General features: G+C 41.7%; 1 protein-coding gene across 3 annotated transcripts in view; it reads left to right on the forward strand.

Annotated features, from left to right (window-relative positions):
* LOC100702913 (partitioning defective 3 homolog) overlaps positions 1-27,032 on the forward strand; it is a 346,275-nt gene that overhangs the window by 218,779 nt on the left and 100,464 nt on the right. For all 3 annotated transcript variants that reach the window (XM_025910173.1, XM_025910174.1, XM_005471661.4), the window contains exons 17-19: positions 8,379-8,527; positions 21,088-21,321; positions 25,306-25,513. In XM_025910173.1, the coding sequence (XP_025765958.1) occupies positions 8,379-8,527; positions 21,088-21,321; positions 25,306-25,513 (591 nt within the window). The remainder of the gene's footprint in view (positions 1-8,378; positions 8,528-21,087; positions 21,322-25,305; positions 25,514-27,032) is intronic.

Raw genomic sequence — 27,032 nt, forward strand, 5'->3', positions numbered from 1 at the left:
ACAGGCCTGAAATGAACATAAAATGAGTTGTAAATATTACAACTCTGCGCTTGTAGATCTTAAAATGGTAATGCAACTTTTATGTGTTGTTGCTGTATTATAGACCGTTTTATTGCTATGATTGTTACTACTGGCAGTGACGTGTTGCGCTTAGTCAAACTAGATTGGGACTTGAAGTCAGTCACTAGTTAAAGTCTGCCCCAAAGTCTAGATAGTCTCCTGTAAAAGTTCCTTAGAAATGCACTTGACTGAACCTGCAGCCAGCTGTAGAGATCAGTGTTTGCGTTGCTTAAGTCCAAGATGTCAGTGAGCAGGGTTAAAGAGTGTGTGAGAATGATTCAAAGCAGTGATGGAAGCCAGCACGTCTGTCAGGTTCCACTGGGTAAACAGGGGGTTGTAAATTATTACTTTGAATATCTTTGGTCCTGACCTGAAGCAATAACTCCCTAAGCTGTGCCTCCTCCTTCCTTCATTAGTTTGAATCCAAAGCCAAACAGGAAAGGCCATGTCCAAATGATTTACAGTACAACAGATACAAAGAGGGGTTTGATATTACAGCTTTGCACAATAATTTGGATCAGTGCAAAGATGAAAGGTTTTTTTCTCCCAAACATGGAACAGTGTCAGAGAAATTTAAAAAAAGAAAATGTATTTTAACATCAGGCTCTTTTAAAGATGCAAATGAATGTTTCTAGTTTCCACCTGGTTTTCATCCCAGAAGTTGACAAAGTGCAGTTGCAGGGTGTGTCTGTATCAGTTCACAAGAGAAACAGTCCACTTCTAGTTGTTTTTAAGGGTGCCTTTATAGTCCAAATAATGAGCTTGTTGTTGTATAACTCAAGAACTCTGAAATAAGATATCCAAATTTGCAAAAAATCACATTTTAAGATGTTTACTTACTGAAGAAACTTTTCAGTCAGTTTCAAAACTAAATGCTGTCTAAAGTGGCCCAGAAAGGTCAAATGCATTGCAGCAAAGCCCCAGGAAATAGAAAAAATGCTGCAAAAGCTCACAAAAAAAACAAAAATGAAAAACCTTCCGGGGAGACAATAATGTGACGGAACAGCTAACAGTAAGAGACAAACTAACGGCTAAACGGCTAATAGCAACATGTATCTACAGTATTACATGACCCATGTGATTAAAACACACATTACCTGCATCTTTTTCTCCCTCACAGCACAGATGAATCCTCTGCTTCTTTTAAGTCTTAGTGCAATCCTTTGCATGTTTTGGTTTCTATCTCTTCAGAAGCTGTTCCCTAAAAACATTACCATTGTGGGGTTTTTGCAAGATTTTTTTTTACTTCCTTTGTGTTTCATCCAGTTTCTGTTGAGTTTTATGTGCTTTTGCAGTGTTTTTCTTTATTGCTGGTGTTTCTTATATTGCATCATTGTATTTGACCTCTTAGGACCACTGTAGCTCAGAGACAAAGTTTTAATTTTACCTTTGATTCTGTCTGCTCAGCACCATGGGCTACATCTGTATAAATACTGCTCCTTCGCAGCAATCCTTCCCCTCGGTCCTTCGTGAAGTCCTCACTGAGGATGCGTTCAGCTGCGTCCTTCAGAAGCAAAAATACCAGTTCTTAAAAGCACTCACATGTTCATATTGCAGTGTAGCATGGGAAGAAAACAAAATAAAAGACTGTGCTTGGGAGACAACAAGTGCTCAAATCATCTTCTTGAAGATGAGTCTCTGTGAGAGAATGCAAATTTCTCTCCTAACAACAAAAGCTTCCCGTTTCCACAGTGATTTGGTTTTTAGTTATTTAGCTCCTCATTAACCCACCTCTGTTTCTCATGCTAAATGTAACTGACTCTAATAATAAATCAAAGTATAATAAAGTATTCATGACAAGTATTCAACTTGTCATGAAATGTAACAGCTGGCAAAAGTAATGCTCGTAACAGCTTATCAACACCTTTGCCTTTGATTACAAGATATTGTAGCATATACTGCATTTTATATTTATGATATAATATGAGCAGAAGTTTTCCCCATAAACGCCGTTGTGTGTTAAATGACCAACTTTAAACGATGACCATTTTTACAAAAAGAGTACAAAGAGTGTTTTGGTCTCCGTGGCTTGTTCCACTTGGTTACCCTGTAACTGGGTTCAGTTCTGCTACTTTAAACTGTTGAACTGTAACCCTTGACAGAGTTTACAGTTTAAGAGCTGTTATAATATTATAATTGCCTGGGAAAAAATATGACCAACTGTTTGTTATAGTTTGTCCAAGAAGTTCATGCAGCAGTTTTTACCACTCAACCTCAAAGGCTTGGGGTGTTGTCATCACCCCAGCGGGTGGGTGGCTAGGTGGGCGATGTGGGCACCAAAATTCATGAATATGACAACTCGAGAACTAAGTGATGTATAATTTTCAAAGTGACACCAGAATTGCGTCTCCTTGCATCTTTTTTATTTGAATACCGATGATATTACACATTATAAGGTCAGAGGTCAAATTTTCTGAACATCTTGCAAACACCTTAACTCAAGAAGGTCACCAGCACAAGTCACGTAGGATTTTCAAATTTATAGGTGTACCTACTAAGAGCTGCTGAGCTACTAAGTGGTGGCACAGGCAGCCAACAGTTTTTGGCAATTGAAATCTTAGCATTTAAATATGTATGTTACTAATAATCTGATATCTCTGTCTCTTCATTGCCCCCGTTTCACTCCACTCTACTTAACCTTCTTATCTAAATAACATAATTTTGGCTCCACAAACAGATGCCAGTAAAGATTCAACATAAAGCTACTGGAGTTCAAAAACTAATGACTAATGTTACAGTGCCTATGTCCATTTTCTATATACAATTTGGAATTAAATATTAAACCCTGGGTTTCATGGAACACCAATTTGTGGGGCTACCTCCCAATACAAGTTATTTTAAAATAATAATAACTGGTATCAAAGATGCAGACTTATTCAAAGTTACCTGCCATTTTCTCACTTGGTCCGTTAGGGGCACTGTCACAACACTAATCTACACAAGACTACCGTGTCTGCCCTCATCCTGCTTTGGACCTCAGCCTGGGTAAGGCTGACAGAGGGGAAGATGGGTGTCAATTCTCATTAAGTGGAGAGAGAAGAGAAATGGACAGCAAGAGCAACGGAGAGCAAGCAAGAGAGAGAGAGCGAGAGAGACAACTAGACTGTGTCCTTCTCTGTCTTTGTGAGATGTCACAGGTGGAAACATCATTTCCCAGGCAGCTCCGAAACACTCTGTCAAGCAGCAAGGATGGAGACAAGCGTACCCACACATCCATTTTTCACACCCGCAAATACACACAGCCGTGCCGGTGCTCTCAGTCTCACGAGTGTTTAGATACACATTGGCTGGTAAACAATTTCGCAAATTAACATATAAAGTGGAAATGGTTCGCGCGGACACGAACAAACAAACTTTGCAGGGGGACTACCTACTTCGGTTGACTCCCTAATAGTCTCTGTCATCAGCAGTGTAACTAAGGATCACAAGTGCTCTGTTAAGCACATGTTTTTCCCATCAAACTATCAGCATAACTACATATAAATGCAAACAGCTCTGCTGCACAGGCGTGGATGGGTTCACACACAATTTCACTAATCTCAAATTTCCATTTAAGGTGGTAGTGACTTAAATGCCAGACAGCTCACACACTCACACGGTTTCACAGCATATTTGGACCTTTTTTTTTCTTTTAATGCTATCATTCCCTTCTAGGTTTATGGATATGGTGAATATGTCTCATTTCTGTGCCCTCCCTTCACCGACTTCCTGCATCGCACACTCTGTGTCTGTGCGACCTGCTCTGTGTCACTGTGACAGGGGTGCAGCTAACCTAGCCTGCACACACACCAAAATATATCTTTGCCCGGTCCTTGTCAGTCGTTGTCGTGTACGAGCAGACCGGAGCAGTCCATCTAGCCAAACTCAATTAAAGGCTTCGTAAACCAGGCAGGGAAAGAATGAGAGGGTCGGCACAGGAGGGAGCAGACGGACAAAGAGGTCTTAATTGATCTTGTTCTCTCTCTCTCTGCCTCTCTCGGCAACTTCATCACAATTAAAAGGGAATTACGGCAAATCGCAGGTGCAGCTGCTCCGCTGTGTGGTACTGATCGAACCGCGCTGTCTTACAGTTTTTATATCCGCGTTTAAAGTTTGATGATTTATGTGTGCAATTAAGCGAGTGAAGCAAAAGCAGCTATATGAGACATCCCTTGTTAAAATCTGCTTGCGTTTAAGAAATAAACAAAATAAAAGTAATCTCGTATTTCACCTTTCTTTTCTACTAGCCAGTATTTGGACTGTCTGGTGTCCACTGGTGCACATGCTAGCAAAACAAACCACTGCACCAACTTCTCATGCAGGACTTCATACAGTGATTGAAGGCAGCTTCAAGCTCCCCGACTCAGCTATGCATCCAAGCAGTCAACTGAATCGCCCTCCTCAAACCTCAGAATAACCATTTCAGAAGCACCTTGCTGGGCATTGCTCTCCACCCCTTGCCCCCTCTCCAAGGCACTGAAACTAATATAAAGAACCCCACCCGGTCAGACTTAGCTGCACTAAGAAGTAGGAGAGACTTAACTCTTTGGGGTCACTTTTAAACACAAGTGAAAAAGGTTTGAGCAAAAGACAGAGAGGAAGTTTGAAAAGAAACAGTATCACCAGGGTAATTGTGAGCGCAGAGGGCTTTTAACACACGCCGCTTAGCAACGAGGCCAATGTGCAGTTTGACACGTTCAACTTCCTGCGAGGAAGTAAGGAGTGAGGAACAAGTGATGTAAAATGTAAGTTAAAGCTGTGGATTTGCCTGTGAGCAATCCTCAGCGCTGTTTAATTTTAGATGATGGGAGCACTTTGAATGGGGAGGAAAGCATCTGTTCAGAATGGGGGAGACATAGAAACAGTGTTTGAAAGAAGTAAGAGGTAGAGTTGCAGTAATGATCTTACTATAGTGATCATAGCATGTATATGCATATAATTCTGTATGTACCCTATTTCCTCCATTAACAGATGGACCAAATGAAACAAATATTGACAGACAAAAAAACATTCATTATGGATCCCAATTTTTTTAAATTCTGTGAATGGAATTTTGTTTGAGTCACTGCTAAATACAAAATAAAGAATCTGAAAAACCACTAATGTATTCTAAACATCTGTCTAAATACAGTCCAGAGACGTGGGCAGGCTCGATGGCCCGAAGAAGGAAGTTTGCCATTCTTTAGATGACCAAATTCGTCTTCTAATTGGCCACGCTGTATTTTTCACTGTTAAATCCTGTTTAATATTGAATATGTAAGGTAGCTTTTCCAGGGGGAATGCTGTATGGGTCTCAGCTTCACAGGCTCAACCAGTCAGAGCTGACTAAACTAGAGTTTTGAGCTTAAGAAGCATCTTAAACATGGACAGAGGTTTTGAAAGCCACATCTGATTGATGACCACTCAGCAGAAGCTCTGTAATTGATATATGTACAGATGAGGACTGATTAGCCTCCCTATAAAAACCTTATTCTTAAAAGCATTTCCAAAGTGCTCTTAACCAAAGCAAGGAGTCTGAAACACAGCTTTGGTTCTTCATCAGGTGCGACGTGTGTTTTAGATCGTTATCAGGTTGGAAGACAAAACGATGACCCAGACCCAGTTTTACTGCGGACTACTTTGATTTCTTTCAAAATCTTCACATATCCATCTTTTATCATAATTCCTTCTACCTTGACAAGATTTCCATTTACAGACACACTGAAGCGTTCCCCCAGCATAATCCTCCCACCGCCGTGTTTCGCTATGGGGACGATGTCAGGGCCAGTTTTTCAGGGTTGATAATAATATTGACAGTTGTCATTTTTGTTTTTTTTATGAAACAGTTCTGTTATTGTGTGCAAAGATAAATAATTTAGGCTTTCTAAAGAAAGACATATATATAATTCACTCGCTTACTGCACATAATGTCCTCTTTGTATATATTCACCTACTGTATATAATGTTCTCTCTCTTTTTGCACAGTCGAGGAGTGTATTAGGACACATTTCACTGCGTGTTGTACTCGTATAACTATGCACGTGACAAATAAAGGATCTGGAATCTTGAAATGCTATGTGGAAAATCCCCATTCTGTTTTAAAAAAAAAAACCCATGTGGGATAATTTTGAAAAAAACAAAATTTCATAAGGGGCGGTTAATAATTTTGTCCCCATCTTCATACTTTCATCAGCAGCTGTAAAACTTTGTGTTAGTTTACAGTTAAAAAAAGAAAGAACATGTCCTGGCGAGAATGACGCATGAGGTTTTTGTGCTGCTTTAATTGGCTCTGAATAGAGTATATATAAAAAGATGTGAAGTCCACACACGTCTTCAGCCCAAGATAGTTTCAGGAACTGCTTGGCCGCTGGTCATCACCACCTCTTTAAATAGTTATGGCTTCTGAGACCTGAGGTGCAGGTTTCAACAGCAGGTACCTTTAGCTTAAAAAGCAGTTCAGAGCAGCACAGTTGCCGCTTCTCTTCAGGTTACCCTAGATCCACATGCTAGGCATTTAGTCATTGCTCCGTATGTGCCAAAGTAAATCAGAGATGGTGCTAAAATGGGCAGCAGCTTAAACCAACAGCTCTGACCCCCAGCTAAGTGAATTTACACCACCCGCTCAGCTGCTCCCTCTCAGCTTCGCTCTTTCTTTGTGTGGATTTCTCACTATTTTTGCTCAAAAAAAGCTGCATGCCCTTTTTGTCCCAGCTGCTAATCTCTTTAATTACTCTCACAAATCTTAGCGTGGTCGTCAGCTCTCTGTACCTGAGTGACGGCCCCTGTGTGATTCCCACCTGCTGGTTTCTTGCTTTCACCTATATTGCCTCCATTTGCAACTCAGCTCCATAACACAATACCAGTGAGAGTAAATGAAATCTAAATTCAGGCTGAAAATGCACAGCCTCAGTCACGCTCCGACACATGACATTTGCAGAGACAGAAAAATACAGGCCATGCTCGCCTTTATTTTTTTTTTTTTTTGCGGGGCTCAGAATGATGAGAGGAGAAAAAAAAGCGAGGGATGATGTATAAATGAATAATACATCTGTGCTGTCATTCCTCTGTTCCTGCTCCACCTCCCTCTCTTCCTGTGTCATCTGGAGATGGTCCTGCGAGACAGTCTGATCTTAGTTGGGATTGTCAGGTACGGTTGACAGTAAAGCAACACGTTGACGCCAGCCCCCTCTGCGACACATTGAAGCAGCTCTCTTGTTAAGTGGGGTTGACGACCTAAATAAGAATTGTTTACATGGAAACGAATGCCGGCACGCCTGCAGTTAACTGATATTCCAAATGCTGAGGGGTGCTTGAAGTAGCATCTGCTCCAAGAGGATACATTTACAAATATCCACTTCCTCACTACTCCTGAAGTTACATAGTTGCAGTTATGGCTTTTGACTTGGCATAAAAGCTCCACAAATCTGGAGAAATGTGAATATTTGATTAAAAAAAATTCTGCTGTTATTTAAACGTTCATGTACGAGCACCATGTGAACAAAAGAAACGGCTGCATTTAGCATATATTAGATTTCTTCTTTTTTTTTCTTTTTCTTTTTTTGTCTGTCCCGTTTGGTTGTTTTGTCATCACAATTATTGTCTAAAGGCGAAGAAAGATGCCCAACAGATTTACTTTACCAAATGGACCATTTGGTAAAGATTTCACTGATGCTGCATCCCTACCTTCCATCTGCCCTGAAATTGCAAAGATCCTCTCACCTAATTGTAAATGCACGTTTCTACATGCAAATGCCAGTGTCCGCCTCTCCCGACCTCCTTTCCCTGCTCCCATCCGATTTTCAATTAAGATCCAGACAAAGATAGAGGATCTCAAACGGAGTGTGCTACAGTGGGATGGGCCTTGCTGCCGCTCCAGATGTACTGGAGGAGGGCGTTATTTGAGTGGCCGTGACCCCAGAGAACCCTCACCCTACCTGGGGTATTATACACATCTAGGCCAAGGCCCTGTCTCCCACTTGTGGTGTGTCCTGAACCCACTAAGCAGACGTGTAGGTGTCCTTGATGAGGAAAGGCTTTGAAATGAAATGTGTGTGTGTGTGTGTGTGTGTGTGTGTGTGTGTGTGTATTGAATGCCGATGGTCATTATCTGATAGCAAAGGGGTATTTTAGGCTGAGGTCTGGGGTTGTGTGAATATTAATAGGATGATTTTATTCCTCAGTCTTATCATCAGGATGTCTCCTGGCCATGCAAGTGTGACTTAATGCACTGTGTAGATGACTGAAAAAAATATGTCTTCAATAGAATTATCTCCAGATGAAAAGAGTGACTCTACACTTGCCAGTATCTAATACTTCTACTTCTTTTTGTCCCTCTGTCTTTTCTTCCTATCAAACTGTAGCTCGCTCAGTCCGGACGCAGACCCTGACACTTCATTCCAGAGGGAGGGGTTTGGTCGCCAGAGTATGTCGGAAAAGCGCACGAAGCAGTACGAGAATCCTGCACAGCTGGAGATCATCAAGTCTCGCAAGTCCAAGAGCATGGATTTAGGCAAGTGCTACGCCCGAACCATCACACAAACGCACATCTACAGGGAAAAGTTTGACAATTTGGGGAATGGACCACACTTACTGTATTTCCTGCCTTCTTGTCTTAGCAGTTTCCCTTTTTGCACATCTTCTTTCTCTCTCTCTCACACACACACACACACACACACACCAGGGCCACCAGAGCTGACTTGCATCATGTTTCAAATTTATTGTCTTGCCCATGGACTCTTTGGCAAAAGGACAGGAGAAAGCAGGACTGCTGTGTTGATGTACAAAGGGCCGATTTGTCCATCACCAGGAACCTGTATTTTCCTGAGCCTGTGGCGGTTACCTGTCAGTGTCCTGCTAAATGACAAAATATTATTTCTCTTTCTTTTGCATGAATTAGTCCAACAGCATGCATGTCAGTATATGCCAGAAAATACTGGCAGCTTAATAGTTAGTGTGCAGATATGATCATACGTTCAATCTTGTCTCTGCAACAAGTTAATGGATTTTTTTCTAAGCCTAATTTCAGGCAGATTACTATTATTACACAAAAGTAAATTCACCTCACGTACTACTTTTTTCTTTTGAGCAAGAAGTGTTTTTCTGGTTTGGCCTCCTAAGCTTGGCCGTACAAAGAAAACGATCCTCTACTTTGTGATGACTGCGTGTCTCCTTTCAGTTTTTTTTCCACCCAGCACGGCTAATCTGGAGGTTTGTTTGCAGTAAACAAACCTCCAGATAGTTCATTGTCACTCAGTGCTCCTTTCACCTGCTGGACACCTAGACTTAGACTAAAGGACAGCTTTTACAACAGGGCAATAGCCCTGATCAACGCAAATAGCTGACCTGACTGGCTACCTACCTGGACTTACCGTTAACAACGGTAAAAACAGTAATAATAATAATATTTATATTTATAACAAGGTGCAATAATAATTAATGTGCAATAATAACAGTGTGCAATACAAATACACTTATTCTTCTTTTTTATTACTAAGTTATTATACTGTGTTGTGTTGTTTGTGTTGTGTTGTGATGTGTCGTATCGTGTCGTGTTGTGTTACATGTAGTGCCGACGTAGGACAGTTTTCCAATTTCATTGTACTATTGTACTATGTATGACTGTGCAATGACAATAAAGAGTTATCTTATCTTATCTTATCTTACCTCAAACGCATCTTGAACTTGTGACTCCTCAAACACTTAGTGCTGCTTACCTTATCCAGCTTACCTCAATAAAGGCACTTTCAAAAACAGTAATACACACACAGTCACTTCAGTCCTGTCCAGCCACCACCTCTCCTCTTTTGGCCTCCATTTCCCATGGCCCTTTGTCCAGTGGACCATGGATAAAAACACAAGAGCAAGTGCACAATGCTTAGTGATGGGAAAGCCAGTCAGATGCAGGCCTACACAAACACACACTGGGCAAGCACACTCTCAAACAGACAAACTGTATCCAGGGAAGAAGATGGTGTGAACTCCAAGCCTCTCCCACTGAGACTGAAGCAGACGCTGCCTTCTCTCGGATCACTGACTAATCACAACAGATAACAGCCAACTCTTTTCCACATGGAGCCCAGAGACCTGTAGAAATCTTTGACTCGCCCACAGACTGGTGCAGGTCTGGGCCACTGCACCGAGCTCTGTGGGGTCTAGATCCTTTGTAATACCTTCTGTCCACCATTGAAACTTTTCTACAAACACAAAGTTTGGGAGAAGAAAACCGTCAGCCATCGGATGGGTTTTGTTCGGCAATTAGTTGGCCTGAAATGGTTTCCATTAAGTTCTCAGTGTTTAAAATATAATTGGATATTACTGAGGACAGGAAACGAGTAGAATGGAAGGGATGCTGAGATAAGCCTTTGATGGTGTTCTCGTCATTGCAAATGCACATTTTATCAATGAGTTTAATCAAAAAAGCTTCTTAATTGTTTCAAAGTGGAGTCTTTGCGTGTTTGTTTGTGCATTGGATTAGCTGTAAACTACAGCTTTTCTTTCTTTCTTTCTTTCTTTTTTTTTTTTTTACAAAGATCCTGATTAATGTACTCATAAGACGGCGCCTCACACATTCGAGATAACCAGTGTAATTGATCTTTTACAAATCTCTGTTACTGCTGTATTATTTCTTTATCAAGATCCCTCTGTGTCTGTGCGCGGGCGTGCGTGTGCTTTTTATTACATGAAATTTTTAAAAAACTACCCGAAAAAAAAAAACATCCCCTTCCCCTTTCACTGGGCCCAACTGAGTTTGTGAAATATCCAGCTGACAGAAATCCTCGCCAATACAAAATCATAATCCATCAATGAGAATATCACAGTGTTCAGATGGTTCAGGGAAATAACAAACTTATTCCTGTCATAATAACTCTTGTAGCTGACATGGTTTCCTCACAAGAAAAATTCAGTCCTATTTCAGTCAATAGATGAAACACAAGCGCTAGACTTAACGTTTGAAATGAAATACACATGATTTGTGATTTGGCATGTGCCCAGTGTCACCGCACTTCCATTTATCTCAGAGGAAGACACTGCTATGCTATCATGCTTATTCTTTTTCTGAAATAATTACATGAAAGCTGCCCAATGCAAAAACAACCTCTGCGTATTGTGCGAGTAGATCTGAAAATGAAGTGAGCCAAAGAAAGTAGGGCCAGCGCTCACCCTTAAGCCGTGCCTTCGCCACACAGCTGGACATTAGAACTTAGCTCAACTAGCAGGTGTAAGAATACCGCTCTGCTTTTCCAATAGCGCACTAATAAAGCTGCTCTCTGCTTTCAAATTACTCTGAGGAATAAAAAAAAAAGTAGTTAACACGCTCAAGAACGCTATTCCCTACTGACTTACATTTTATTCCGTCACTAGGTATTTTGTCCCTCCTTTTAATCATGTTCCAGCTGCTCCCAAATCTCATCAGCAGATGGATTTCATGACTTTGAAACCCATCATTGTTGAAATATGCTAAACGGGTCGGACACCCTGCAGTTCAATCCCATTTAAATGGGGAATAAAATTGAGTGAGAGAAGAAAAGGGAAGAAAGCGACGTGAGGTGTCGGCGCTGGCAGTGAGACGTTAGCACATGCCGGACACTTTGCTTCGTGATGGACAGGCTCCTTCATGAGGTGTAAGACCTGCTCCTCTTGCTTTGTGTCTGCGCTTCACTTTCTTACTTCTTTGTGTGCGTTTCATGACGTTGTACAGACTGCACTAATGTTTGTTTGGTCCTTTTAAGAGTAGCACAGTGCGACAAGAACTTGAGCAGAAATAAGCTCTGTGCCCTGCCGCCGCTAATGAGGTCAACCGATATGATGTTCGGTTCCATCCACGGGTCAGTAATAGAGATCGGAAGAGCAGTCCCACTCTTATTCCATAACTAGCTCATAACCAGCCATTATTGGATTTGTGATCTCAGCCCCCTTCAGATGCATATAACCGAGAGTGCTGTTTGAGCTAATTTCAGTGTGATCAAAAGAGGTTTTTTTCTCGTGCTGAAAGGGAGTTGAATGGCAGTGAATAGAGGCTTGGTAACTAATTTGGGAACCTGTGCCATTGTGCTCGTTCTGCAGTGCAAATGACTGAAGAAAACGCTCATTACTCCATGAGGTGTGGAGGGCTGCCTGGCAATGCAGTAGCATTTGCAATAGAAAGATATTCATTGGCAGGTTGGCCTCTTCAGCTTCTGCAATTGATCCATCACAGCCAGGTTGGTTTGAATTAGGCTGAATAAAACAGAGTGCAATCACTCCATTAAATTAACACATGATGAAATGATGACTGAATCTTGAGCACTAATTAATATAGCTGTTGATTTTAGGGAATATTTGAACAAAACATGAATCTAATTGGTATTTCAGTGTAGAAATGAAATGAAATTCAGTTTTATTTATTTGCAGTAGCACAAATCCCAACAATAGTTACTTCAAGGTGCTCTATGTTGTAAGGTAAAGACCTTACAGTAATACAGAGAAAACCCCAACAATCAGAGAACCACCCTTGAGGAAGCATTTTGGTGACAGTGGGAAGGAAAAACTCCCTTTTAATAGAAAGAAACCTCTAACAGAACCAGGCTTAGGAAGGGGCAGCCATCTGCTGTGAGTTGTTGGAGGGCGACATGACAGAAGACACACTGTGTAAGAGAGCGTGAGATGAATCATAATTAATTATTAAATGCAGAGTCGTGTATAAACATACAGAGACTAAAAACCATTGAGTGAAGGAGAAACATGGGAATCATGGGAAGCCCCGAGCAGCGGATGGAACTAAGGGAGGATTCTGGGTCACCTGATCCAGCCCTAACTATAAACTTTATCAGAAAGGAAATACTTTAAGTCTTTAAAGTAGAGAGGGTGTCTGTCTGTGTCCTGAATCCTAATTTGGAGCTGGTTCCATAGTAGAGGAGCCTGAAAGCTGAAGGTCACTGCCTCCCATTCTACTTTTAAATACCCAAGGAACCACAAGTAAACCAGCAGTCTGAGAGCAAAGCACTCTCGATAAGCCACATCTCATAGACTACCAAACACATGAGTGGAGACTTTCCTTATAGAAAGCTGGCAGCCGATCCAGTCACAGATAGGCCAGTGGTAGTAAATGAGAACCTGGCAGATGTTTTTAATGCTTACGGTAATTGTGAATGTCTGTTCCAGCCAAGTCTACCACTAATCCGGTGAATTTCCAGTCCAGTCTTTCCAGTAGAGTTGTCAGCTTCTTTAAATGAAGAGCTTTCATGTAGGAAAAGTACTCTATACTGAACGATGATAAACAAACCAAAAAAAAATTCACTGGACTTCTTTGAAGCCTGAAAAGTGTGCAGCAAAATATCCAGCATCCTTAATTGAAATGTTAACCAAGTCCGGCTTATAATGATTTCTTGTGACATATGCTGAGCATGTGGAGGACGTCCTCTGTCGGGCTAATGGTCCACAACTGGCAGAGACATAATAGCGCAGCTGACCCAGTGACGCCTCACTTCCACTGGGATACCTGGACGTGGCCTTCCTCCGACCATCTTGGAGGTTATTTTTAACATAATTACCCTTTTACCACCCTGCTTAAAGCCCCGACACTCTGAATAAATTATGTGTAATGGAGCCCCTGTCTGTACACAGATCTTTACATGCAGGGGCCCGTAGTGAATAATGGCTGCAAAGCATAGTTTTTAGCTGCTCTAATTATACTATGGGCTTCTGTCCCTGTAATAAGCACCACTGATTTATTCATGAAGTTTGCCACACTGCCCCTTTAACGCTTAATGGCAATGGATCTTCTCCAATTAACTGTCCTTGCCCTTAATCTGGCTAAAGTACGCAGCACGCGGGCCAGGTTTGTTTGCAACCAGGTGCACTTTCACCCCATTTAGTCTGATTGTCTTTCTCTTTGTGTATTTCATTTTGATGATTTTCATTTCTCCTCCAGACGTGCAGGGAGTGGCAAACTCGTGTCTATATGCGGTTGGGGAAATATGTATTTTCATTCCTCTGAATAAGAAGGAGATGAGGAGCAGAGCACCGAGGTTTCTGTTGTGTGATAGGAATCACATAATAGATTGGCACACAGAGAGCTGTCCGTCAAACCCTCCCAGGAGAGAGCCGGGGCTGCTTCTGATGAAAACAAAGGCAGGTTTGAGGCAGTTGGGTCGGTGGGCAAAAACCGTCTCTTTGCCTCGCTCTCCCGTTCTCTTTGTCTCGCCGCTTTTCTCAGTCATCTGCTGCGCCGACGAGAAACAATGGCGAGCAGGACTGCAGCGCGGAATACCAAGCAGGAGGATAATTCCCTGTTTCCGAGTACAGCAGATGTCATTTGTGTTCTCTTGAACTGTTGCATCCCGTGCAGCTCTAACTTGCAATCCCATTGTGTCAGCCATGCACCCTGGCATCTGTGTGTCCGTCGTTGGCAGGCTTTAATGCTTAAGCCTCAAAAAAAGAAAAAAAATCCAACTTTACATGGCATTTGTACTGGATTGATTGAGTTTTATCCTCAAAGGATGAAACACTCCATCATTTTCCTGTCATGCTGTTTCTGTGCCTATGCTTTCTTATAATGAATTTTTTACTTCAGGCCGTCCTCTCTTGTCCTTTGCAGGATGAAATTGCTTCTTCAAACGAATTAGATGATTTTTTTTTTTTACTTGCATTCAGTTGGTCTTGTAAGTCTGTTTATGCTTTCCTGGCATTGATATTTGTCATGCTAATAAAATGGACCCACCTCCACTGAGAAACTAAAAAGTAAAATGAATCTTTGGCTGCTGCAACCAGAGAACTTTTGACCTCCTAGGCATTTGTAGCGCGCAGTAAAGTTTCATTTTACTGTCCTATTAGAGCTGGGCGATATAAGATTTTTTCATATCACGATATATTTTTTTCATTTCAGGCGATAACGATATATATCACGATATAAGCCAAATAACTATATTTGTAAGATTTAAATGTGCCGTTGCTCAAAAGTAAAATGTGAAATAATCAGCAGCTTGTTTTGATTTAAATATTTATTTCCCATAATAAGTTCAACAGGGCAGATGTACTTAAGGAACATGAGACTTCAGTTTCAGATAAATAAAGGCAAATATTGCAAACTACACAAAAGGCAGCCGCTAAAGCGTTTAAGTTTCAAAATAGAACAAACAAAACAGACTACTAAATTGTCAATTCCACTTAGAAAACAAAATTTTAATTCTAAAAATAAATCTTAGTTTGTTTTACAGAAGAACAGACAAAATTGACTAACTTTTGTCAATATCAAATAAACTCAGAACTAAAAGGAAATTCTCAATCTCTCCTTGTTGTATAGCTTAGCTTTTCAAACAGTTTTAACAGTTACTTTAGTCTGAGAAAAGCCGAATGACGAATTAGCGCTTTCAGTCAGAGATTGAGCATGCACCGCTTTATTGTATTTCCAGACTTGCTTTCGCCACAATTTACAGTGCGCGCTACTCTGTTTTTTGTCAGACTTGAAATAGCCGAAATACCTTCACACTACGGAACTTCTGTGGCCCTTCCGTTCGACAAGCTCTCCGGCATTGGAACCATCATCGTTTTTTTCTTCGGTAACCTTCGGTCACTTTCTCGGTTGATTTTTCTCTAGTTGGCACACTCATTTCCTCCATTACCTGGGCAGCCCGGCTGGCTGCTTCCCAAACAAATACACATGTGCGCCTTGACACTTGTGCTGTACGTAACAAGTCACGTGACGTGACGCTGCGGCTGTGATTGGTTCGGCTCTGCGCTACTTAATTTTGATTTGCTGTTCTTTGTTTTTTTTTAAGAGGACAAGAGAGATGAGGCCTATCGCAATAGTTTAATTTTTCTATCGAGAAAAAAGTTATTTCGCAATACATATCGTTATCGTTCTATCGCCCAGCTCTATGTCCTATGCAGCATAAAAGACAGGCATATGAGATCTCCTCACAAAGCAGGATGCAAAATTATATGATTGATGCTTGAGTGAGTGTAGGCTCTCGTGGGACTGAGCACTTTCATTAAATTTGGCAAGGACAGAGGAGAAATGGTATGGTCACTGGTCTGGAAGCCACCATTGGCAAACAGATGAGCTTTTAGCCTGTGTGTCTTGTCTGACTTGAGATCTATAGTTGCTACAGATGAGGGGGAAGCACTCATACTCTCACTAAGGGTTCATTGGTAGCAAATGCAGCAGAAACAGGGATGACCCTTTGACCCGAACGATACCACATGTAACATAACTTACTCCTTTTAAAACAAGTCCCATGCAACTAGTACGCTATACTAACAAAAGTATTCACTTGTCTGCCTTCGCATGGATATGAACTTCAGTGACCTCCCATTATTAATCCATTGGGTTTAATGTAATATTGATCCACCCTTTACAGTTATAACAACCTCAAGTCTTCTGGGAACAACTTCCAAAAGGTTTTGGAGTGTTTATGGGAACTTTTGACCACTCTTCCAGAAGGGCATTTTTGAGGTCTGTAACTAATGTTGGATTTTAAGGCCTGGCTCAGAGTCTCCTCTCAAATGCTTCTCAAAGGTGTTCTATCTTGTTGAGATCAGGAGTATGTGCAGGCCAGTCAAGTTCTTCCACACCAGGCTCGCTCATCCATGTCTTTATGGAGCTTTCTTTGTGCACTGGTGCACAGTCATGCTGGAGCATGAAGGGGCCATCCCCAAACTGTTCCCCCAAAATTGGGACCATGAAATTGTCCAAAATATCTTGGTATGCTGAAGCATTAATAGTTCCTTTCACCTTTAAACAGCCGAGCCCAATTCCTGAAACAACCCCACACTTAACTTCACACTGTTCTCATGGCAACCTCCAAACCCAGACTCATCCATCGGATTGCCAGGCAGAGAAACGTGATTCTTCACTGCAGAGAATATGTCTCCACTCTTCCCCACTGGACTCCTGGAGTCCAGTAGGGAAGAGTGCATCCAACACTTTGCATTGCACTTGGTGATATAAGGCTTGGATGCAGCTGCATGGCCATGGAAACCCATTTCATGAAATTCTCTACACACTGTTTTCTGTCTTGAGCAAATCTGAAGGTCACATAAAGTTTTGGAAGTCTGTAGTGACAGAAAGTGGGCGACCTCTGCACAGTATGTGCCTCAGTACACCCTGCTCTATGATTTTTACTTTGTAGCTGAGTTGTTGTCATTCCCAGTTGCTTCCACTTTGTTATGATACCACTAACAGAATATTTAGTAGTGAGGAAATTTCACAACTGGACTTGCTGCACAAGTCGCATCCTATCACAGTACCATACTGGAATTCACTGAACACCCAGAGCGACTTATTCTTTCCCGAATGCTTGTAGAAGCAGTCTGCATGCGTAGGTGCTTGATTTTTTACACCTGTGCCAGTGGAAGTGACTGGAACACCTGAATTCAATGATTTGGATGGGTGAGTGAATTCTTCTTTAGTTGTTTAGCTTAAATTGCATGTACTAGTAATAGTAGTTGATAGTAGAGATGGACCGATCCGATATTACGTATCGGTATCGGTCCGATACTGACCTAAATTACTGGATCGGATATCGGCGAGAAATAAAAAATGTAATCCGATCCATTAAATATCAAAAAAGCAGCTCACAAAACTTGCGACAAGGTGTAACTCGGCTCATAACCGTAGCACGTTGCAGCAGTATGCGTCATGTGATAGAGCGGCTGTGTGTATTTGTAGCCTCGCTACCAAACCAGCATTTAATCTCCAAGGAAGTTATCCCAGAGAGAAGTAAAGCAAGTGTGCAAGTTCATCTCTGAATGTTTGTAAAGCGTTCCCGCATTAAGCTTAACAACCAATATATGGAGCGACTGCCTCTCTCTCTCTCTCTCCCTCTCCTGCCGCTACTTCAATCACGAAACTGCTTAACGATCAGCTGATCGGCTTTTTTGTCGCGAGTCTGTCTCTCTTCTTTGTTTTTGGCCCACTTTGCACCAGAAAGAGGAAACCAGCGGCTGAACAACAGCAGCACGTTTAAGCTTGATAAGCTGTTGTTAGAATTTATTTAATATTACTTTCTACACCAGGATCGTTTTCTACGTAGCTGACGGCTGGTAACTGTGCAGGGGCGGATCTAGCAAAGTTTAGCCAGGGGGGCCGATAGGGCATGAACAGGGAAAAGGGGGCACAAAGACATACTTTTCTTTCTTATTCTCATTTAAAATGTCTAGCTTTTAATAAATAATTATCTGAATCTTACACCCAAAGTTTTAATCTGATATAAAATGTATAGAAGTCCATTACTGTATATAGTAACTGTTAAGTCTAATATACCCTAGTAAGCTATAGTACTTTTCCTTTGGGAAGATACCATCTGTGAATTCTGCAATTCTGTTGAAGAAAGATGTTGAATCTATTTAATTATTCTTGAAAAATAATTTATTTCTGTGCATTTTTTTTCCGCCCTGCATCAAATTAAAGTTGATTACGTCGATTAAGCATCATGAGGTGGAGGGTGGGGGGTGGTTCCCTATTTTTTTTTTGCTGGGAATTTGCAACCCTATTATTTAGGTTGCTTAATATTTCTGCTAAGTACTCTTTAAAATACCAGAATAGGGAGGATGGAGTAGGTTTAAGTTTATTAGATTGATCAGTGTTGCTGAACTATGAAATATTTTGGGCGCAGTGTATTTTTTACATACAGGTATAACAGAATAGCTTTAGTGTCGTTGTTTATTTAAACTTGAGTATGAACTTATACAAAATGCAGCAAGATATTAAAAAAACAGTTTTATTGATTAAAAAACACACTATATCGGATTCATATCGGTATCGGCAGATATCCAAATTTATGATATCGGTATCGGTATCGGACATAAAAAAGTGGTATCGTGCCATCTCTAGTTGATAGTTGTTGTAGGTTTGTAATATGATTGGTACAATGATTGTAACAGTAGCCGCAGGGTGTGCATTTTTCCACTGCAGGGAAAGTGTTCCCTTTTTCCTAAGCTCTTATTTGTTCTTCTGCAACTTTTGTGCAGTAACACAACTCCATGTGTTCTCTCATCCTGTCTTGAGGTTGCATGGGGGGGGGAAGTGTTAAAGGGATTTATTTTCTTTGCCTAAAGATCCACTGGGATCACCCAGCAGCAGTGGGATATGCCTCATTTAGGCCACTTTAAACATGTCGAAGATCCTTGATTGTATAGACGCGCGAGTTGGTGAATTTTGTTTCTGTGCTTGTTAGGGAGTGGAACCATGGAACCCACACATGCAAATAAACTCGGGGTGTTCTGTTCAGTGGGGCGGATGACAGAACAACATGTGCTGTTGAAAACCAACAGGAAGAGCTGCAGAAGACATTTATTTACACCACCTGAAGCCACAGAGGAAACACTATTTGTGACATGTGTGGTCTATGGGGAGTCGTAAAGACACAATGCCACTCTGTCCCCGAGTCCACAGACATTTGCTACACCCTCAGAGAGCCTTTGAGGCTAATAAATTAATTGAATTAACAGCTTAACCCTTATTACTGATCGCTTCCTCTGCATAGCCTCACAACACTGGCACATAGTCAGAAATCCACCTTGTTAAGTTTGACAGCGTCTTGCTGTATTCTGAATCGAAGCACAACAAAGGGGACGGGAAAAGTCAACCGGGTTGCTTGTTTACCAACTGGTGGGTGAGGTAAGAGCTCCAGGGACCTGATGGACGCTCCCCAGCAAAATGAAATACCAATACCTGAGTCGCGCTCCACTTACATACCCTAAACAAACCCCCGGCAAGCATTGGAAAAATAATTACAGATGTATGGGCCTGGCTCAAATATCGGAGAGAGTGACTGTTTAACATTTGCTCTGCTTACCACACAGTATCAATCAGCTCTATGCCCTTTTAAGGAGGTATTTTGTCTTAAGTTTGATACCATTTACATTAGCATCTCTGATCATTTCAAAACTCTAGCTAATGTCCCTGCGTTTGTATCATGTGTTGCAGTTAAAACTGCGTTTCTTGCTGTATAGTTTGTAAATAATATATAGGGAATGGCCTCACTTTTACATCTTACATCTGCCAAAGAAAGTATCGTGAAGATACGTGCCTGGTTATTTAGAAATATACTGTTATTCATGTCAAGTTATTTACAAATCAGCACCTATTATCCATGACCTCCTGCTAGATAATGTTTGTCTGATCAAAGCAAACATCCATCATACTTTTCTTATCTGATTTTGTTGATGATGTCACAGTTAGACATTAGCAGTATAGTTAAAGGTATTTAAGTGCTTGGGCAGCTACTGTCCATACCTACAGTCTTTCTAAGGCACTTTTGAACTGTGCTACAAACTTCTTCAAGTAAAATTTCAAGAGAATAAAGAAGAGAAAATTAATATGTAGAAAATCCAGTACTATCCTTTTAAAAGTAAATAACCGCCCAGAGAGTGAGCTGCCTTGGCGGAGGTCTGCGCTCTCTGAGTGTCTCTTGTTAAACTTATGTACCCTTTATGATATTACTCTCCGTCACTGCACAGAAAGCCTTAGATATGAAGCCGAGTACTACAGTTGTGCGATGTTGTTTGGGTTTCTGAACATTGCAATACGACCTGCACTGAAGATTAATGGATGTAAAATCTTTTCAACCTACATGTCCTCGTCTTTTTTCCCTCACCTTGTTTTATCTAATCTCTCTTGGAGAAATTGAGTTAAAAAAGAAAATTAAGTGAGAACCGCTGATGGAAAATCTTTTCTTTTTTTTTAGAGGTACAGTTCATCTCAGCAATTTGTGAATATGCTGTATTAGAAATTTCTTATATTTTAACATTACTCTATAATCACTCCGCTGCTCTGCTACATTTCTGTCTTTGATAGCGGCCCCATTTATATGCATTATGTTTCAGCCTCTTAATTTAACTGTGCAGACACAAAGACAAAGGTTGAATTATAATTCCCAACAGGAAAATGTCTCGCTTGAGATATAATACTCTGTTCTCATTTCACACACTTCATTGGCCGGGCAATGGCATCATTTGTTTTTCATGTTAATTGCCAGACTCGCACCTTCTCGTAACTCACCATAATGACAGCTTTTAGGGTTTTTTTCTTTTTCAGAGGAGTTCTAATCATAAGCCAGGTCTAAGTGACTTTATTTAATCTTTCCATAGGTTCTGCAGAACAGCAGTTCGGGCCTTCACTGGGCCTGAAAAAATCCAGCTCCTTGGAAAGCCTCCAGACGGCTGTTGCTGGGACAGTGCAGAATGGCGAGATCAACGTTCGCAGGTCGCGCTCGAGGATCGTCAGGAGCCGAGGCTGCAATGAGAGTTTCCGTGCTGCGATTGACAAATCGTACGAGAAACCTGCTGTTACTGCGCCAGAAGAGGAGAACAGTGTGGACACATGTGAGTGTTTAAAAGGCCGTTTAGGTAGAGTTTAAGTGTTGATCCAGAATACTGTGCCCAAGTTTGTGGTGCTAAAATAATGAACAATATAAGATATTAGTTGGTTATTACAAAGCATTTCAGATTCACACATAAATGTAGGCCAGTTCAGTGATACTTCCACAGATCCACTGCAGTTAACTGGGTTAAAATCCCCACTTACCACATGCATCACAAAGCACATCAGCAATAGGTGTCTGTGTTATGGACTTATGAATATTCACATAGTGTGGAATTGCTTTGGACTCTTCCAACATGTTAATGTTGGTTCTGATAGAAAGGTGTCAGGATACACAGTGCATCACACTTTGTTGCGTATGGGGCTGCATAGGTGCAGACCAGTGTGGGTGCCCATGCTGATACCTGTCTGCCAACGAAAGCACCAACAACAGGGACATATATGTATCAGAATATATCAGATCTGGACCACATAGAAATAGAAGAGGGTGCCCTGGTCTGATGAGTCAAATTTTCTTTTAAATCACGTAGATAGCCATGTGTGTGCATTGCTTATCATGCACTGTGCGAAAACTACAAGTCGGCAGAAACAGGATGATGCTTTGGGCAATGTTCTGCTGGGAAACCTTGGGTCCTGCCATCTATGTGGATGTTACTTTGACACGTACCACCTACCTAAACATTGTTGCAGGCCATGTAACCCTTTCATGGAAATACAGTTTGGATATGCGGGGTAACGCACTCTGCCTCAAAGCAAAAAAGATTCAGGAATGGTTTGAGGAGCACAACGAGTTTGAGGTGTTGACTTGGCCTCCAAATTCTCCAGATCTCAATCCAGTCAAGCATCTGTGGGATGTGCTGGACAAACAAGTGTGAGTTGTGAGGCCCAACCTCACAACTCACAGCTAACATCTTGGTGCAAATACCACAGCATACCTTTAGGGGTCTACTGGAGTCCATGCCTCGATGGCTCATGGCTGTATTAACAGCAAAAGGGGGACCAACAACAATATTAGGCAGGTGGTCATAATGTTATATGTATATGTCTGCTCCTCTTGGTTTTGGCACATATACGACAGAACTTTGTCCTGCATTCCTTTCATCTGTTTGTTTACTTGTGTACCTGACTGTGCCTAAAAACCACAATTACTTTAATTCATGTAAAATATGAAGAGAGAAAAAGAAGAACTGGAAAGACATCCTACCTTCTCTTTTAAGGCATGTATCCTTCACTACTTAGTGTTTGATAACAAAAAGACATGCAGGGGATACGGAGAGACAGCCGTCTTACGTTTTCCGACAGGTAATAACACCGCAACACCACAAGAGTAATCACTCGATATAAATTTCCATTCACCATTAAAGGATTCCATTAAACGAGCTGGGGGGACATTTGAAAAAAGAAGGAATTATTTGCCTGAAATGCTTTGTTCTCATAAGCTCTGTCGGCAAGCCACTAAATACAGTCTTATCTCGGCAAAGAAAAATGGGGAAAGCAGCCGATTTCCCCTGCCGCTGTATATTGCATTCTCCCCATGATATTCAAATAACTCTGTTTTTCAATTTAGATAAAAGCAGCCAGTCTGTGCTCGTCACCGAGGTTAATAGTCAAAGTTGACAGATAAGCCTCTGCCTTCCCCTGCTCCCAGACTTTTATTTACATAAAATAAGAATGTGGCATCACCTAAAGAAAATGTGTCCCCACAAGATATCCTGCTGGGCAAAAATGCACTTTCCCTTGTGCTACTTTGTGTTGCGTGGTTCGAGCAAAGAAAAAAAAAGAAACTGGAAAAAAAATCATCTGTGCTGTGCAAAAATCCCTTCTTTCATTTTTTTTTTCAGAATAAGACTGGCAATTTTACTTACGTCTGTCATAACCTTTGCTGACAGACCGGCTTAGACGTCCTTGATTATTAAAGCAAGAAAGTTCACTTGTAGACTTTCATGAAGGTGACGAAATGTTTCTTGTGCTCGTCTGTCTCTGCAAAATGATCCTTCGCTGTCCCGACGCTTTCATCAGAACCTCTGACGTCAGCCTTTTGCTTCTGAGCTCCATTAAATTGCTGCAGACGGCCTCACCTTTTGATAACCAGTATTAACCTCATAAGACCCGAACTCTTCCATGGCATGCATTTTGAATTTCTTTTTGATATTTGGGCATATTGGGGCCCGAGGAATGTAAAAACAAAGAATTACCAGATTTTTTTTTTTTTACCTTATTTTTGTTTTTATGAAAAATGAGAGCCACACATGAGAATATTTGTTTAAAATTTTGATAGAACAGTAGCAGTATAATGTCCTCGTAAGTGGATATCAGGCCCTTGTGGAGCAAAATTGAGTATTTTGGTCTAAATAACCCAAAATGTGATGTCCACATATGTGGACGCCAGGTCCTAGGAGGTTAAAGGCTTTTGTGTATTTCTCGCTTCTTTCTCTCGACTTTGTAATATTTAAAATTGATTACCTTTTTTTCTTTTTAAATCAGCCTTCACTTTCCCTTTAAATGAGTCTTTCTGCGAAGTCAATAAGACAAATTAACCTTGGTGCAAAAGCATGCAGATATATCTACATTCACACATGGATGCCTTTGCACACATGCGTAGGCACTCGTGGCTGTAGCTGCTCTCTGGGAGGCTCTGGATTACATTGTTTTGGGTGTTATCTGCAGCTTGGCATCACTAAGCAGTAGCAGCATTAGCACCACTGCTAATCTCTGTCATTTAAATAGCCAGATACAGCTCACAGCTGCTATTCACTCTTAAGTGGATGATAAGCGGGCCACCAGATTGAGCGATAGAATCGGCGCCCATCCAGAGCCCGAGACTGAATTTGCAGAGGTGGGGAGGGAGGGGCTCCGTGCAGAGATGAATTGTAAGAGTGTGCAGGTTTAATCTGCCCCGCTTCGTTCTCTTGTTTCGGCTATATACAGTGGCTCGTGCTCAGATTCCATTTCAGTAATTTCCTCCGAGATGACAGCTGAAAGAAATAGCTGATAGCTCCTCAGATCGCAAGAGAAAACAAACCCCACTGTTCATCCTTGAAATGTGAATCCAGCCGCTCCTCCTTCCCCTCAGTCTGCCTCATCCCGTATTCCAAAAATCCATCACGCACCTCCCCTCCACCCCCTTCCCCTTCTCTCCCTGCGATAAGCGCTTTTCGCTCCTCCATCAAAGGAAGAAGTTGGACAACGACGCGCGAGACTGTAATAAGTTGTAATCTGAAGGACATCTACCTCATGTCTCCGAGCCAGAGATGGAGCGCTGACAGGAGCGACGCTGACTGCGGAGCACACCGTATTTGCAATTAAGATCCCCGGGAGCCTTTTTCGAGATGATTTAAATGTATAATTACTGACAGATTAATTACATTTTTGCACATCGGTTCTGATTAGATGTGATGGAAACTTTGAGTTTAATCAACCTTGCATCACCTAAGGAGTGTGGTTTCAGTTTGATGTCTGGGCTGAAATGAGTTCAAATGTAATTAAGAAGCAGATTCATGAGACATCGCAGCGCGCTCTGTTTTCACAAGTTTTTTTTGGGGGGGGGGAAAATGAAGTTCTCTTGTGATCTTTGAGAAATGTACACAGACGAAATAACTTGAGGCTTTCAGCTAAAGTAAAAATGTGTTCAGCCCCAACACTAGTCCCAACGAGTCTACAATGTAAATATATTCTGCTCTAATGAGGCAAATGTATTCAGTGTGTTTTATTCAAAGCTGTTATACCTTGTGGGACACAGTTTTAGTTTTTTTTATAGTTCCTCTGATGTTACTAAGAGGAAAAAAACCCAAAGTGATGCTTTTTCACAATAAAAGAAAAAGCGGTGTTGTTGAGTACTTATTTCAATTATGACGCCGGTGATCTGTGGGGGATCAAGTCAAAGTTTAATAACTTTTTATTTTTATTTGTCTTTCTCTTTCTGTGTTTGCATGAATGTTTCCGGCATTTAACTCCCGCTCCTTGTTGCTTTTATCTTTTCACTCCAGTGGATGATGACACAAGCTCCCGATCGGGTCAAGAGTCCATGTCCACCAGTGGTGACCTCACTTTGGGCCCCGGGCTGAATGGCAGAGACGACAGACAGAAAGATCAGGAGAAGTCTGGGATGAAGGAGAAAAAGAAGCCAGAAAGGGAGAAAGACAAAGACAAGGACAAAAATAAATCCAAGAAAGGCGTGCTGAAGGGCTTGTTCAGGTAGGAACCAGACGCTCAGCTCAAACCCATAAACAGCTCCACCGTCCACTGCCACGAGCATTAATCACTATCTGCTTTATTTAATTCCACTCACCACATCCGCCACTGGATCATACGGAATTTGAATGCATTCTGTGGATGTTGCCGGCGCTAATCAGGGACCCCTCTCCTTGAACCCTGCAAGGGGAGGAGAGTTATCGACCTCAAGGGCCTCTGGCACTTTTGAGCCAGATTATTTTTAATAAGGGCGCCATGTTTTATTCATAATCCCGTGCGCGTGTGCCTCCTATCCAAACACACTCATCATTTGTGAACCAGAGGAAAATGTTCTGTGCTCATGCCGGAGCTAACGGGGGGGGGGAATTTGGCTTTGAGAATAAAAGACGATAAAATCGACTGCAGGTCGGAGTTAGTTGTTGCCTGTGGCTGGTGTTCTCAGCGGCCGCCTCATCATGCAGTAGCGAGATTTCAGGAGCAGGCTGTCTGGGGAGACCGATAGCAGGTGGTATGATTTTGTTCTTAACATCTTACAGATATTCATCGGTGTAAAAAACCCCCCCAAAACTATTTGAAGCAAAAGTAATTTAATTAGCGCTCATCACAACTGCTGTAGGTCCTTCAGTGTTGTCATTACCACATCATGCCGCCTAAAAACGTTCCTCTCCCAGTCTGGGAAATAGTTTACATGCCAGAGTTCTTCATTCTCAGAAGACAGTCACTTTGAACTGTGGACAATGCAGTTGGGCAATGTGAGGAGAAACATGCAAAGGGAAGTTGATGGAAAATAAACATCCTGGGGTGGTTTCTACCGAGCATGTCTGTCTGCCACGAGCAAAATTAGGAGTCACGTTAATTATTTCAACTCCACGCACATTTAAATATGGCATAAATTAACAGCGGAGGCGGTGCGGGCCGTTATCGTGCCGTGAGTCGTTTTCATGTGGATTGCTTTAATGGGATTAGTTAGCATATCGCGGCGCACGCCTCAGTAATGAACAATAAAGATGACAAGTGTGTTTTGAGGTCATGATTGAGGAATGTAGGAAGCTGTCTTATCTCCCATTATTTCTACTTTTCTGATTTATTTATTTACCAGCCTCTCATTGCGTAATGTAGTGTGAAATGCACAAAAGCTCGCGCGTCCCAGTGTCGTGGATGGGTAAGTCTTCGTGGGAGGACCGAGAAAAGAAGCGTACTGCAATCCAAATTGACAGGTAAAATTTGAGCCACGCGTTTGACACCGTGACATGCAATCAGCACCGTTGGCAAACCTTTATAAGTGGATGTGTGCTTGGCCTGATAGGTGTCTTCTGGGTGATTTTTTTATTTTTTTTTTGAAGTGCATGTGGGCCCTCGGCATGCCCTCCTTGGCCTCATCATCGTTCTTCATTATCTTTGAGTGCCACAGCCACTTAAGAGTTGGCACGCAGCAGGCCTTGCTGACACTCCCCCCATGCTATGTGCATTTAACGCCAGCCCCCGTGCCTCCTGAATACTAAAACCATGACTCTGTGACTCC

This window comes from Oreochromis niloticus, linkage group LG9, assembly GCF_001858045.2.
Source record: "Oreochromis niloticus isolate F11D_XX linkage group LG9, O_niloticus_UMD_NMBU, whole genome shotgun sequence".
Lineage (NCBI taxonomy): Eukaryota > Metazoa > Chordata > Actinopteri > Cichliformes > Cichlidae > Oreochromis > Oreochromis niloticus.